Source organism: Ovis canadensis, chromosome 21, assembly GCF_042477335.2.
Source record: "Ovis canadensis isolate MfBH-ARS-UI-01 breed Bighorn chromosome 21, ARS-UI_OviCan_v2, whole genome shotgun sequence".
NCBI lineage: Eukaryota > Metazoa > Chordata > Mammalia > Artiodactyla > Bovidae > Ovis > Ovis canadensis.
The window spans coordinates 39,410,142-39,425,371 of NC_091265.1; the positions used below are offsets into that span (position 1 = coordinate 39,410,142).

At 40.3% G+C, this 15,230-nt stretch overlaps 2 protein-coding genes across 5 annotated transcripts in view; both read right to left on the minus strand.

The window, feature by feature from the left end:
- The window catches only part of NELL1 (neural EGFL like 1), a 1,018,153-nt gene that overhangs the window by 325,514 nt on the left and 677,409 nt on the right, over positions 1–15,230 (minus strand). The window lies entirely within an intron of this gene.
- LOC138427228 (isocitrate dehydrogenase [NAD] subunit gamma, mitochondrial) lies at positions 12,957–14,055 on the minus strand. The gene is given in 5 exon segments (XM_069566595.1): positions 12,957–13,050; positions 13,052–13,154; positions 13,157–13,243; positions 13,246–13,347; positions 13,350–14,055. Coding segments are annotated over 5 exon segments (1,092 nt in total).

Below are 15,230 nucleotides of genomic sequence, written 5' to 3' on the forward strand. Positions count from 1 at the left end.
TGGGCTGCAAATAGAAGTCCTTTAGAGAAGAGAGCTAAATTTTATTTTTTCAGGTAAGAGAAGTTGATTTTTCCAAGATCACACAGCTAGTTAGATCAGCTCACAAGTCTAGAACTCAGGTCTCCTAAAAGGCCATTTCATGTTGTTTCTGATAGAAAATCCTGCTACTTCTGCATTATGCAGGGATAAAAAGAATGGGTTTGGTAATCAAGAGGTCCAAGGCTCAAGGCCTGTCTCTTCAACAAGTTAGTTAATTTTTTTACCTAAAACTTTGTCTAGAAAATGAAGATGATTATAGTACCTTCATCACAGACACGCACAAAGGCAAGAGAAACAGCACACAGAAGACATTTTGACAGCAACGACACCCCACTCCAGTACTCTTGCCTGGAGAATCCTATGGACGGAGGAGCCTGGTAGGCTGCAGTCCATGGGGTCACGAAGAGTCGGAGACGACTGAGTGACTTCACTTTCACTTTTTACTTTCATGCATTGGAGAAGGCAATGGCACCCCACTCCAGTACTCTTGCCTGGAAAATCCCATGGACAGAGGAGCCTGGTAGGCTGCAGTCCACAAAGAGTTGAACACGACTGAGCAACTTCACTTTCATGCATTGGAGAAGGAAATGGCAGCCCACTCCAGTGTTCTTGCCTGGAGAATCCCAGGGATGGGGGATCCTGGTGGGCTGCTGTCTGTGGGGTCACAGAGTCAGACACAACTGAAGCAACTTAACAGCAGAAGCAAAGTATTGCAAGCAAACATTAAATGTTATTGTAGCTTTATTTGTTTTTAAATCTCATTAGAATGCCAAAAACTTATACCATGAGAATGAACAGCAGATGCCAGCTTAGATATTTACATTAAATGAGCATCTACTATATATAAAAGTTTCTATTGCTCAGAGAGAGATCTGTCATACATGTGATAAGTAGATTAGACCTTTTCATGAAAATGGCTTTTCTGTATTGCTGTTTTATAGGAAGCTGACTTCTAGAAGGTTTCAGAGATCAAACAAAGCTGGAGGTCATGGTATCAGATGAAATCCTCATTCTTTCACCAGTCAGAATGGCTGCGATCCAAAAATCTGCAAGCAATAAATGCTGGAGAGGGTGCGAAGAAAAGGGAACCCTCCTACACTGTTGGTGGGAATGCAAACTAGTACAGCCACTATGGAGAACAGTGTGGAGATTCCTTAAAAAATTACAAATAGAACTACCTTATGACCCAGCAATCCCACTGCTGGGCATACACACTGAGGAAACCAGAATGGAAAGAGACACATGTACCCCAATGTTCATTGCAGCACTGTTTATAATAGCCAGGACATGGAAACAACCTAGATGTCTATCAGCAGATGAATGGATAAGAAAGCTGTGGTACATATACACAATGGAGTATTACTCAGCCATAAAAAAGAATTCATTTGAGTCAGTTCTGATGAGATGGATGAAACTGGAGCCGATTATACAGAGTGAAGTAAGCCAGAAAGAAAAACACCAATACAGTATACTAACACATATATATGGAATTTAGGAAGATGGCAATGACGACCCTGTATGCAAGACAGGGAAAGAGACACAGATGTGTATAATGGACTTTTGGACTCAGAGCGAGAGGGGGAGGTTGGGATGATTTGGGAGAATGACATTCTACCATGTATACTATCATGTAAGAATTGAATAGCCAGTCTATGTCTGACTCAGGATGCAGCATGCTTGGGGCTGGTGCATGGGGATGACCCAGAGAGATGTTATGGGGAGGGAGGTGGGAGGGGGGTTCATGTTTGGGAACGCATGTAAGAATTAAAGAAAAAAAAATAAAAAATAAATTCCATATATAAAAAAAAAAGAAATCCTCATTCTTAAAATAGTGAATTGACCTAGACATTAGTTCATCTTTGACAAAAGTTGGCTTTCACAATGCCCTCATTTTTTGGAAGAATAAATGCTTCAATTTCTTCCATGATATAAAAAAAATCTCATCACCAAGGAGAAAGGTATATTTTTATACGAAGAACATCTTTCTGAAAAAAGAACATCTTTCTGAAAATTATCCAGGCCTCCAAAAAGATCAGTTTGAAATATGTCTTAAGGTATATATTCCTCCATAAAAACACATATGTATTTTTTAGATACTCATCTGTACAGTATGGTATTTTATTTATTTATTTTTTTGCTATACTCTAATCACCCTGAAGAAAGAACCAGTTTTCCTTTACTCACGGTTCCTAGCATACTGTTCCTAGCTTTACTCATAGTAGGAACAATAAATGACTAGCCAACACATGGATCAAAACATATCTGGTGCCTTAGCTTATCCTTAGCTCCTGTGGAGAGTAATCACAAAAGAGGGAAAATCTCCAATGCATTTCTGTACAAAGGCAGAAGGTAGAATCACAATGTTACTTATATTGGTGAATCCTAATGAACTCATCTCCCATGTAGAATCTCTTTGCACTTTAATTTTGGATTTGGCTATATGACTTGCTCTGAGGTAATGGCACCACCAAACATCACACAGGCAGAACTTGATTAGCACTTATACAATAGGGCTGGCTTGTCTTTCTGAAATATTCCATCTTGGAGCCCATCAATCATGCAGTAAGAAAGTCTGGCAAGCCTAATGACGGCTGAGATGTCACATGGAAGAGAACAGAGACAATTCAGCCAACTAGCATCAACTGGCAGCCATGAGGATGAGCTTATTTTGATTGTTCCAGGCCCTGGATGAGTGACCATCTGATCATAGCCTCATACATACACCCAAACCAACAACAGATGGAGCAGAAGAACCACTCGCCGAGCCCAGCCCACCCCCAATTCATGAGAATCAATATACCATTGTTATTTTAAGCCACAACACTTAGGTTGTTTGATGCAGAGTAATAGATAATAAAAGTAAAGGAAAAGATCATATGGGTAAAAGTCACATGCTAAAACAGAAAAGCAAGGGTCCTAGGCTCCCTCTGCCAGCTAGTTTTGAAACTTATTGTCTCATTGCAGAATTTATTACAATCTTAATTTCTTCATCTAAAGAGCACATAAAGACACTGACCTCACAGAACTGCTGTGAGGATTAAATAAAATAATGCCACACCTAGTGAGTACCTTCAAAATAGCTGCATTGTGAAAACTGCTGAGATAGAAACTTCCTTCTCCAGAGATAGAAATAACATGGACCTAATTTCTTGATAGTGTGATTATGCAAATCTCATCTGGCAGTTCAAACTGAGCTGTATATTTTATCACTTTTTCTCATTCTCTTCTCAACCTCTACCAGATTCATACATTAGGAATAGTGTTAGGAATGTAAATGGAAATGACAACTTTGGACAAGTCTCCTAACCACATTTCCTGACCACCTGGCCTCCACTCTCACTCTCCCATGACAGTCTCTCATCCTACCACCAGTCAAAGTGACCTGTCCAAATTCCAAACCACTTCCTATCACTCTCCAACTTTAAACCTACTTAAGGGCTTCCCCAGTAGCTCAGCAGGTAAAGAATCTGCCTGAGATGCAGGAGACACAGGAGATGTAGGTTCGATCCCTGTGTCGGGAAGATCCTCTGGAGAAGGACATGGCAACCTACTCCAGTATTCTTGCCTAAAACAACCTCATGGACAGAGGAGCTGGGAAGGCTACATCCAAAGGGTCACAAAGAGTCAGACATGAATGAACGACTGAACACATACAAGCTACACACATACGTGGTCCAAACCTGAAACCTGAATGAATCCAAACGCCCTTCATCTGGCTTCTGGCCCTCCTCTTTCCCTTCTGCAATGTCCTCTCCAGTGAGACCAGTCACCTTGCTCTTTCAATGACCCGGGGCTCTCGCTGACTCAGTGATTTCCCTTCCCTGTGCCTGACACTTGCCCCAGGTGTTCATGTGTTTCTCCAGGTATCATTCAGAGATCAGCTCGGATGCCACCTCAGAGAAGCCTCCCCTGATTAGCTCAGGCAGCCCACCAGTCCTTGGGCCACCAGTTGCTCTCTGTTACAATACCCCAGTTCTGTTTTCTTTCCTCCTCCCTTAGAACTTGGCATAATTTCCATAATTTGTGTGTTTGGAGGTTCACTGTCTATTTTCCCTTCTGGCAAATGAAAGTCCTATGGCATCAGACCTTCTGCCTGTTCATTATTTCAGCCACTTTGCCTAGATTGGGGATTCACAGAATATGGCCCATAGATTTACCTAATATGGCACAATGACAAATAATGGCTTTTACCTTTGCTAATGGCTGACAAATTTCAAAAGAAAGACAGTATTATAAGACATGTGGAAATTATATGAAGTTTAACTTGTAGTGTCCATAATTAAAGTCTTACCAGAACACAGCCACGTTTATTGTCTGTAGCCCCCATCGCTTTATTTTAAATTTATTTATTTGGTTGCACCAGGTTTTAACTGTGACATGCAGAATCCTTAGTTGTGGCATATGGGATCTAGTTCCCTGACAAGGGATTGAACCTGGGCCCCTTACACTGGGAGCCTGAAGTCTTAGCTGCTAGACCACCAGGGAAGTCCCTCCCACTGGTTTAAAAAGACAGCATTAAATAGATAGTTGCAACAAAGACCACATGGGCCACAAAATCTATAATATTTACACACACACACACACACACACACACACACACACACACACACACACACCCTTGACCCTGGCCTAGAGCAGTATATAATTTGTAAAGGTGACCAATTTATATGGGTCCGAGGAACTTTTTAAATGGAAACATACCCAACAGAGAAATCTCCCAGGACCATCTCACAGGCAACATCATACCATAAAAGTATTCATGTGGAATACTTTTCCACACGTAAAGCCAGTTAGGTACAAGTTTCCGGCTAAGCCCTCGGAAGTCTTCCAGACTCTTCACTCTTCTCCAAACACACTATGTTTCTATAAGGAACAGAATGCCAAGTCTGCATTCTCATCAAGGGTTCTAATTGATCCACACACAGAGAAAAGCTAAATGAACAAAACTGGAGATGTTTGGAAAAATTAAACACAGATTTCTTAATAAAGCTGAAAATAGCTTAATAAAGCTGAAAATAGGCTGCTGGCATCCCGAGGCATGTTTATTTCTGTTTAAATAGATGACTTCCCATAGACTGGTATCAGCTCAGCAGGGATCCTGGGAGAGAAGTACTTTCCTCCTCCTGCGCATTTTAAGCTCTTTTCCAATGAAATTCAGCCAGAGTCTATAAAAAGCATCTGTCAGTCTGGATAAAAACAATAACCATGGTCAAGTAACACTAAGAGCCTCAGTTGCCCATTTCTGGAGTGCTCTAAATGGTCAGGGAATAGATCCACTGGAGAAGACCAAGAGTTTGACAGTCTCTTTTGTAGAAAAGTGATCTCTCAGAAAAAGAAGATGAAAGTATCAGGTGGAAGAGTGATAAGGTAATCCTCACTCGGAATGCTGTGGTGGCGATTTGTTTATTTACCTGAACCAGAGGAGTGCGGTGAATTTTCAAGCCATGAGCATGCCTCTGCTACCGTGACACAGAAGAGGTACAATATGACTGATCTCAGGCAGAGACAAGCCTATGGGCAGCTTCAGGGCCACGAGGGGAGTAGATGATGCCGTTGGCAACAGAATCAAAGAAGATGGAGGAGCATGACGCGTTAATGTCAAATGAAATCCAAGGTCATTTCCAGAAGGAGGAATCAAAAATGGTATGAGAGCAGATCACCAAGGAAGAAAGATGATGTGTTTCCAGAGATCCAGTTCACTATCCCGGAGGCAGTGGAGAGAGATGAAGGGAACAAGAAGGATGCTGGAAAGAACAAAATGATGAACCGTGCTCTCAGAGAGACTGGCAGAGGGGAATACAGAACAGGAAGGTTTTGAAGAGCAGCAGTTGGGCTGAAAAGTAGCTTAACAAAAATAAAAAATCTTGGCAATCACAGAGTCAACTATGATGAGGTATCTAATCAGGCTCATTAATCAATGTAAAGAATCTGTCCCCCCAAAGAAAACGCTTCATAGAAAAATCAGGTGCTGTCCTTAAATCTTGAAAATCCCACCTTATAGATAAACATCATCAGGGCAAGGTTGTATAGGTATAATGAGTTCGACAATAATTGCATGCAAAATAAGAAATGATGAGGGTTAAGAGTAAAAGCTGTGAGTATCAGGTAATGGGCAGATAAGTAGCTTGTGATGGTAGTTCTCATAGGGCCCTCCCCTTCTGTCTCCTACTTTGCCTTTCTTCTTTTTGCTCTCTCCCCTTCTTTCCCCTCTCTCCCCTTCTGGAGACACAATTTACTCAAGGGAACTGTCTGATTTCCCCTCTTATGTGCTCTTATAGCACCTTGCATATATCTCTATGACAACACTCATCACACTCCATTATATAGGCATACCTCAGAGATACTGGAAGTCTGGTTCCAAACCATCACAATAGAGCAAAACTTTCCACGAGGCAAGTCACACAGATGCTTTGGTTTCCCAGTGCATGCAAGAGTTATGTTTCCATCATACAGTAGTTGATGAAGTGCACCATAGCATTATATTAAAAACACAAGGTATATATCTTGATATATACCATCACCTGAGCATTCAGTGAGTCATAATCGTTTTGCAATCATAACATCAAAGATCACTGATCACAGAAATATTATAAAAATGTTACCAAAAACATGATCCAGAGACGTGAAGTAAGAAAATGCTGTTGGAAGAAGGGTGCCAACAGACTTGCTTGATGTGGTGCTGCCAAAAACCTCCAATTTGTTAAAAACATGATAAAGTAATATACGACAAAATGAGGAAAGCCTATGAGTCCTCAATGACTTGATTCCCTCTGCCCCTCGAGATCCTAGAGAGAAAGGACACTGATTGGCAAGCTGCACCCTCAGCGGTTTGCACAGCACCCCGCTCAAAGCAAGTGTTCAGTGGAGGACAAACACCACTGAGGAACAAGTGAATAAGGAAAAGAACAGACAAAGCGACTGTGCACACAAGTGTATCTTGCCACTGGCTAGAATACAATTGGCACCCAAATAACCTAATTCTATCACAACATGAATACCTTGAAAAGGATCAATCCCTGAGATGTATCTTACCCCAGAGTAAACACATTCTTTATAAATCAGGCTTTCCAACATATTTTTCTGGTATCTGGCATATAGGTGATTTTTGACACCATAGTTTTTAACTGAAATTACATCTTTTATCAGTTTGAAAAATCAAAACTAGATGAAATACCCTATGTGTACTCTGGCCACAGCCTTAAAGAGTTTAGTATAATTTCATTTGAAATTCAGTTGTATTTCTTTCCACAATATTACTTATACATCTAGAAATCTTGGCTTCTTCCTTAGCTATTATACATTTTTGCACAATAACTTCAATATCTATTTTCCTTCCTTTTTCCCATTTTCCAGGTTCCATTTAGGAGATGATGTAAATGCCTAACTAGGTGGTGGTAGTTTAGTCGCCAAGTCGTGTCCGACTCTGTGACCCCATGGACTGTAGCCCACCAGTCTCCTCTGTCCATGGGGTTTCCCAGGCAAGAATACTGGAGTGGAGTGTCTTTTTCCTTCCCCATGGGATCCTTCCAACCTAAGGATTGAACCCGGGTCTCCCGCACTGCCAGCAGACTCTTTACCAACTGAGCTGCCACTGAAGCCTGCCTAAATAGGAGATAACCCCAAATTTAAGGAGAAACAGTCCCTTTTTATAAGTGATAATATCTAAAAAAGAAAAAAGGAAAACAAATATTCTGGGCAATGCTGAGTAATTTTGCAGGACATCTTAAATAGACAACTACCACCCATAATATTTGATTTTTGGATCTAGTTATTATGCATAGTTGTATTAAGTACATTATTTAATAGGTAATATTAAATAATAGATTAATTTTAAAATATTACCTTTTCCTTTACCATGACATCTTGACTCTCTTCCCATGAATCTTGACCTCAAGGTTTTTCCCCAACCCAGAGCCATTTTTCAAGCTCTCTAAAATTTTCCACAACTATCATCTCCCCATCTGTCTAAGCTGTCTGAGATAAAGCACTTTTATGAATTTGTATTTGATGCTTTCTTTGGATATTTTAAGCAAAGTGACAAGAGTCCAATTGTATAATATCAGGATTGTTTCCCCATTTGTCTGATAGGTAAATATTTGTGATCTCTACAGGGTAACAAAAAAACTATAATTTGTTACTAAGTGATTTTTTAATGGTATGTATATAATGACATTCAATACTTCCAACTATCACAACATGCTTCCAGGAATAATGACTCATCTTTTGCTGAGGATTTTTTTTTTTGCCTCTTTTTAAAATTTCTTCTCCAGATAATTCCTATAAAAATCCCAAACTGGCATAACTAATGCCACTTTTTTCCCTCCTCCAAATACTTTATCATTCAAAATGAAAGAACTGATAGAATACCTGGTAATATAAGAACATGATAAACTTTTGAATTTAAGAAAATTCCTTTCTTCTGAGGGATTAAAGAGGGGGGAAAATACCTTGTATTTGAACATATATAGTGTTTCCTTTCTCCTTTTCAGCAACATTTACTCATTTACATCTATTTGGCATAAACTAAATTTGGCATTAACTCTAGCAAAACGGATGCTTCAGCGGATTAGAGCCCAGACTACTGTCTTCCTTGGAAGATGCTGTTTTCACCCAGGCTGATTTGGTTTTCAAGCATTTACAAAATTAGTAACAAGCTATTTCAATTTTTAAGTTGCTTTGTGAGGTTGAGTCATTTTATTTTTCATTTTAAATATGTCTCCTTTCTCTTTCCTTGTATTTCTTGGAGCAATCACAAACGCAATATATGTAGCTTCCCATGTCAGCATAAGCAAATTCATTCTGATGTGAAGACGTCTCCACACTGAGTCCCAGTTTATGCAAGCTGTCAGGGAAACTTCAAGGACCCAGTTTTCCCATTCAAAAATTTCAAGCTCTGTAATCAGTTTCCCACAGTTATTTTACGTACTCCAAAATACGCAAGCCCTCAGGAATAGTCACTTTCTTACGACCTCTATAATGATTCAGAATCTGGATACATTTCTTCAAAATTCTCCTCTTGGCAAGATTCAACATTTCTTTTCCACTTCCTATCATTATTTTAATTACTCTCTTACTTCAACAACATATCACTTCTTTTCCACATATTGTCTACCGTTATCTGTTACTACAAATTACTTTGACTACTTCACTGACCATGTTCATTCAGTATCTGATGCTTGATTCAAGCACTATTACCCTGATTATCAGGATATTTTCATTTTTTCATCCCGGGCTATCTAAATCACCTAAAATTTGGGGAAGCAATTTAGTAATAGTGGTTAAGACTCCACTGGCATCACTGGCTTGATTCGTGTGTGTGTGTGTGTGTGTTTTGTTTTTGTTTTTAAATTTTAAAATCTTTAATTCTTACATGCGTTCCCAAACATGAACTCCCCTCCCACCCCCCTCCCCATAACATCTCTGTGGGTCATCCCCATGCACCAGCCCCAAGCATGCTGTATCCTGCGTCAGACATAGACTGGCGATTCAATTCTTACATGATAGTATACATGTTAGAATGCCATTCTCCCAAATCATCCCACCCTCTCCCTCTCCCTCTCCCTCTGAGTCCAAAAGTCCGTTATACACAGCTGTGTCTTTTTTCCTGTCTTGCATACAGGGTCGTCATTGCCATCTTTCTAAATTCCATATATATGTGTTAGTATACTGTATTGGTGTTTTCCTTTCTGGCTTACTTCACTCTGTATAATCGGCTTGATTTTAACTCTGGTTCCACTATTTACATTCTGATTGACCTCAAACAGATCAGTTACCTCTTTTAAGCTTCAGGTTCTTTGTCAATATAATTGGCTCATGTGAGGATTAAATAAGTTAATGTACGTAAACCATTTAGGAGAGTACCTAACATAGATTAAGTGTTCAAGAAACATTAAACTTTCCTATACATTATACTAGAAGACAGGCTTCCCAAATGGCTTAGTGGTGAAGAATCCATCTGCCAAGGCAGGAGACACAGTTCGATCCCTGGGTCAGGAATATCCCATGGAGGAGGAAATGGCAACCCAATATTCTTGCCTGAAAAATCCCATGGATGGAGGAGCCTGGTGGGCTACAGTCCATGGGGTCGCACAGAGTCAGACACAACTGAAGAGACTTAGCAGCAGCAGCTACACTGTATTATTACTGGGATGGGAGAGGGAGTAGAAATGATGAGCCTGGAGAAGGAAGCAGCGATCAGAACATGGAAGGTCCTTCATGCTGTGCTCAGCTGACTTTATCTCAAGGTCAAAGGAAACAGGTTGAATGTGAAGTGTTAAGTAGGACATGATTCTACTTCCCTTTCAGAAAGTTCAGGTTTGAGTGCATTGTCAGAATAGATTTGTGGGGTCTAAGCTACAGGCAAGACACAAAGTAGAGAAGGAACAGAGATTGGGAAGTTCCCAAAGATGAGAAAAGCTAATGAGAAACGAGGTGTCAGTGAGAAAGAAGAGAGACGGTTGGATTCAAGAAATAAAGGAGAGAGACAAGGGGCCTTGATAAATAAGCTGATATGGTTTGTGACTCTAGTTGAAAGTCAGTTCTTGTTGTTGCTTAGCCACTAAGTCGTGTCTGACTTTTTGTGACCCCAAGGACAATAGCCCACCAGGCTCCTCTGTCCATAGCATTTTCCAGGCAAGAATACTGGAGTGGGCTGCCATTTCCTTCTCCGTGAAAATCAGTTCAGTTACAAACCCATAAAAATAAGTAAAGCAACTTGCCCAGTAAGTTCCAAAGATAGTAATGAATGAATATCATTTTCCCCATTTTCCTCTTAAGTAACTTTTAGACTGTTATATAATGGATATTAATGAATGTAATAATTTCTAAACTTCATCAAGCACTTTCCATTGGACAGGCAGAGTGCTACCAGCTTTATGCGTGTTTTCTTGCTCTATTTTCCCAACAAGTCTATGAGGTGGGCACAGTTATTATTTTACTTTACATATAAGAAATATTAGGTAGTATCAACCATATCATTCATTTTCATTGATTCAACAAACATATATTACTTATTATATATATATAAGTCATTATGCTATGGGATACAGAGGACAGGAAAAAGAATACATAGTATGTGCCCTAAAGATGTTCATAGCTCAGTGGAAAGAATATCTCAAACTGACAAATGGGAAAATTCCACTATGGTATACTAAGAGCAGCCTGGTCCAAAACTGTGGGAAGATTTTGGAAACAATCATCTTTAACAGAAAAGGAAAGTTCCAGTTCAAATGCACCTATCAGCATAAACTCCCATTGTCAAATAAAATCCAATATCTGGGCTACTGTCTGCAGTTGGACTGGTCGTGAATAAATTTCACATCCATGAGAGAACAGGGAACAGAGTGAGTTAAAGTAGTATGGATTCATTTAGCATTGGGGGTAGGGAGACTTCACCCCCAAATCCATCCCTTTTCTACTTACCAAACCATACCTTTGGTTTCAAGTGTACATCTATGCAGAGGAAGGCACCATGGGGGCCAGTGGCAGCACTGGCCAATGATATTTCCAGTGCCCAATAAAGGACTACCATGATTATTTTAAAATTTGCTCATTCCTGCTTGCTTTGTTCTTCAACAAAGACTTCTAGATAGGGTTAAAGGTAGTCATTTCCTCCTCAGATTAAATCCTCTCAAACTAGTGTTTGATTTTCCACGTTCTGAGCTCTGACTTTATACATAACAAGGATAGGTGATATCAAGGTAATACGATAAGTCTGAGCCTTTTGGAAAGTAAGACTTTTTCAGCTCTCAGTCCAATGTCTTTAACTTGTGCTCCATGAACCATGACGGGATCCAAGAGCTATAGCTGAGATACAGAGGTTTTCAAAATATTATTAAGGATTTACTGTTTTTCTCAATCTCACTTCTAACAGCAATCTATTCCTGCTGATAAAACTACGTAAATTTTTATAATTGTTGCTTTTATTTCTCACTTGAGTATCATTTTTGTGTTTCTCCCACCTATGCCCTTAGAGTTACTGTAAATAAAATATAGTAAGATGACAGTAAACACTTAAATGAGCTCAGTGTTTTTCATTTTCTTATGTACATTCTTTGAAAGAGAGATTAAAAGGAAGTAAACCATGGAGGATTGTAAGGCAGTGTGCATGGAGTTTACAGTACATGGTTCTGTTTATATAGTAGAGAGTTGTGGGCCCAGTGCCTATTAACTGGGAATTTAATGTCTAAACTCATGAGCTTAGAGGCTCAAAGCAGGAATTCAAGAGGCCCCTTTGCAGGAGACCTATGGTGCTCAGAGATGTTCATGTGTGAAAAATTACACCAGCAAAAACTCCCTTTTCTCACCTAAACAAGACCAGGAAAAAAGATGGGAAATCTAGGAGGGAGTAGAGGCATTCTGCACTGCCCAGCTTTATAGTACCTTATTATTAAAATGACAACATATATTTTATAGGCAACTTTTATTGCAATAATTAACTCATTAACAACCTCTAGAGAGAAGCCAGACTCTTCTTCAGGTTGGTCTGCAGAATTTTAATGACCTAGATAGGAGAAAAATCAGTGTGCCAGGTTCTGGAAAAATCCGGGACTCACCAAACAACCATGACCTATTTGGTGTATCATCTCATAGAGAAGTGTGAATTGCAGATTAAAATAGAGGATAATTCCTCACTACATACACAGCACAGTAGGCATGGCTAATTTAAACAAGTGATGTTTCCCGTATTAAAAAGAAACAAAACAATCAAACAAACAAACACTCAGACTTGATTCTTTCCCCCTACCTCTTCTGAGCTAGAATGGAAGCTAGCTTATTCAAGTCCACATCCGCCAAGCTGGCTGGGCTTTGTGACTGGGGAGAGTAAAGGCAAAGGTAACGTAAGGTGTGGGACAGAAAGGGATTTGGAGGACAGTTCAGCCTCCAAGGCACTAACCATTTAACTGGCAACATGGATGTCATCCTATGATATTCTGCATGGCATCCGATGTGGTACCCTGGCCTCCAATGTCTGGAGTTTGGATGTCCTTGTTCTCCATGGATGCCAAGACTGGAGGTGGCATAGAAATGGAGCTTGAGGTAATCCAGCCTAATGCAACCTGCCAGCAGTGCGGCAGTAGAGTCGGTCACGTTACTGGCTATAGTCTTCCCGACTGGCTCGCAGCTGTTTCAAACACTGCATATATGTGGCTATTGTTGGCAGCTGGCACAAGGCCTGCAACCAACCCGGTACAGACATTATCGAAATGTTGCCACAGAGACTGGGCATCACCATGACATCAAACTGCTGGGGCCAGGATACCAGCTGCATGGGGGTGTTATCCACAATCATGCCCTCAGAGGAGAGTGGGGATAGTGGGACGCCACCTCCCTACAGCACTGGAGGAAGAGACAATCTCCCAGTCTTGTGATGTTGGCCTTGTGCGTGGCTGTCCAATGGGCCAGCTGGAAAGCGTATTCAGCAAGGTGCAAACACTTGGCCTCAGTAATGATCTTTAGGCTTTCTACCACTCTGTTCATGCTCTCACGCTCCAGGTTGCTGTATTCACCCTCTGTGTTGTCCCAAACAACTAAGATGTCTATGTTCTTGTGTCTGGTTTCCACCCGTGGCCAACTCTCAAAATGGATGACGCTGGCACAGAGATCTAGAGTCCTGCAAAACACACTGTTTCGGGATTTGTGAGATGGTGGCAGGTTGTAGTCAGTTTCAAAGCTGCCCTTCAAGGCCACGTGGTTTCAATGGATTGCCATGATGGCACTGTAAACATCCTCTTCACTAGAAGTGGAGGTAATCTTTACTTCCTCAAAGTCCCTGGGCACACACGCATGTCTGGACACATTCTTGACATGCAGTTCAGGCCAGATGCCATCCCCAGGAATCATAGTCACGGTGTGCCATCCGTCATACACGGCTGCTGGGAGAATGTTGTATCTAAAAGAGAAGCTCCTCAGTGAGGTCTCATTGCCAAGGAAAATCTCCCAAGAATGACCTAGAATAGTCGGTGGGAACATGGCCTTCACAGAGTGCCTGGCAGATGTCAGCATCTTGAGTGCCATGATATTTAAATGGACATTTAGTTTAATTTATGTAAAAACATGTGCTTTTCCTCTTGCTTTGAATTGGATTCTTTTGGTAGAATTCTAGATCCACAATTCTTGCTTAGGTCACAGTTTTCTCCTACGTGTTCTATTTTTGACAGACATTTTACTGCAGCAAGAGACTGAGAGTACTAGTTACGAGGAGATGTGATGTGTTACAGGCTAGAAAATTTACTTTGGAGTTGGATAATCCCATGGACGGAGGAGCCTGGTGAGCTACAGTCCACGGGGTCGCAAAGAGTCGGACACGACTGAGCGACCTCACAAAAAAAAAAAAAAAAAAAAACTTCATTAGGCACATTCAATGTATCTGTGTGATACACTTAAAAATAGACTTGATATTTTATAACACTTTTAGGTTCACAGAAAAACTGAATGGCAGATACACAGATTTCTCATATGAACATTTCCTATGCAAAGATTTCCTATACCTATGGCTGATTCATGTTGAGGTTTGACAGAAAACAAGAACATTCCATAAAGCAACTATCCTTCAATTAAAAAATAAATAAATTTTTTAAAAAGATCTTACACATCTGTTACAACTGATGGACCTACACTGACACATCGCCATCACCTAAAATCCATTGTTTAAATTAGGGGTCACTCTTCATGTTGTACATTCTGAATGTAGATAAAGGTATGACGTGTATCTTCATTGTAGGCTTATACACAGTTTCGATGCCCTAAAAATTCTGTTTCGCTCCTTCATCTCTCCTTCTCCACAAACACTGGTAACCGTCAATCTCTTTCCAGTCTCCACGATTTTGCACTTCCCAGAATGCCATATATTTGGAATCATACAATATGCAGCCTTTTTTCGGACTGGCTTCTTTGACTAAGTAAAATGCACTGTTTCCTCCGTGTTTTTTCATGGCTCTGTAATGCATTGTTTTGCACTGAAAATGCCATTGTCTAGATGTATCACAGTTTATTCATCGACAGGAGCACATTTTGGTTGTTCCCAACTTTTCTCAAGGATGAACAAAGCTACTATACACATCCATGTGTGAATTTTTTTGGACATAAGTTTTCAGCTCATTTGGGTGAATAACAAGGAGCTGAATTGCTGAATCCTATGGTAAAAGTATAGTCAGTTTTGTCAGAAACTGCCAAACTATCTTTCAAATGAC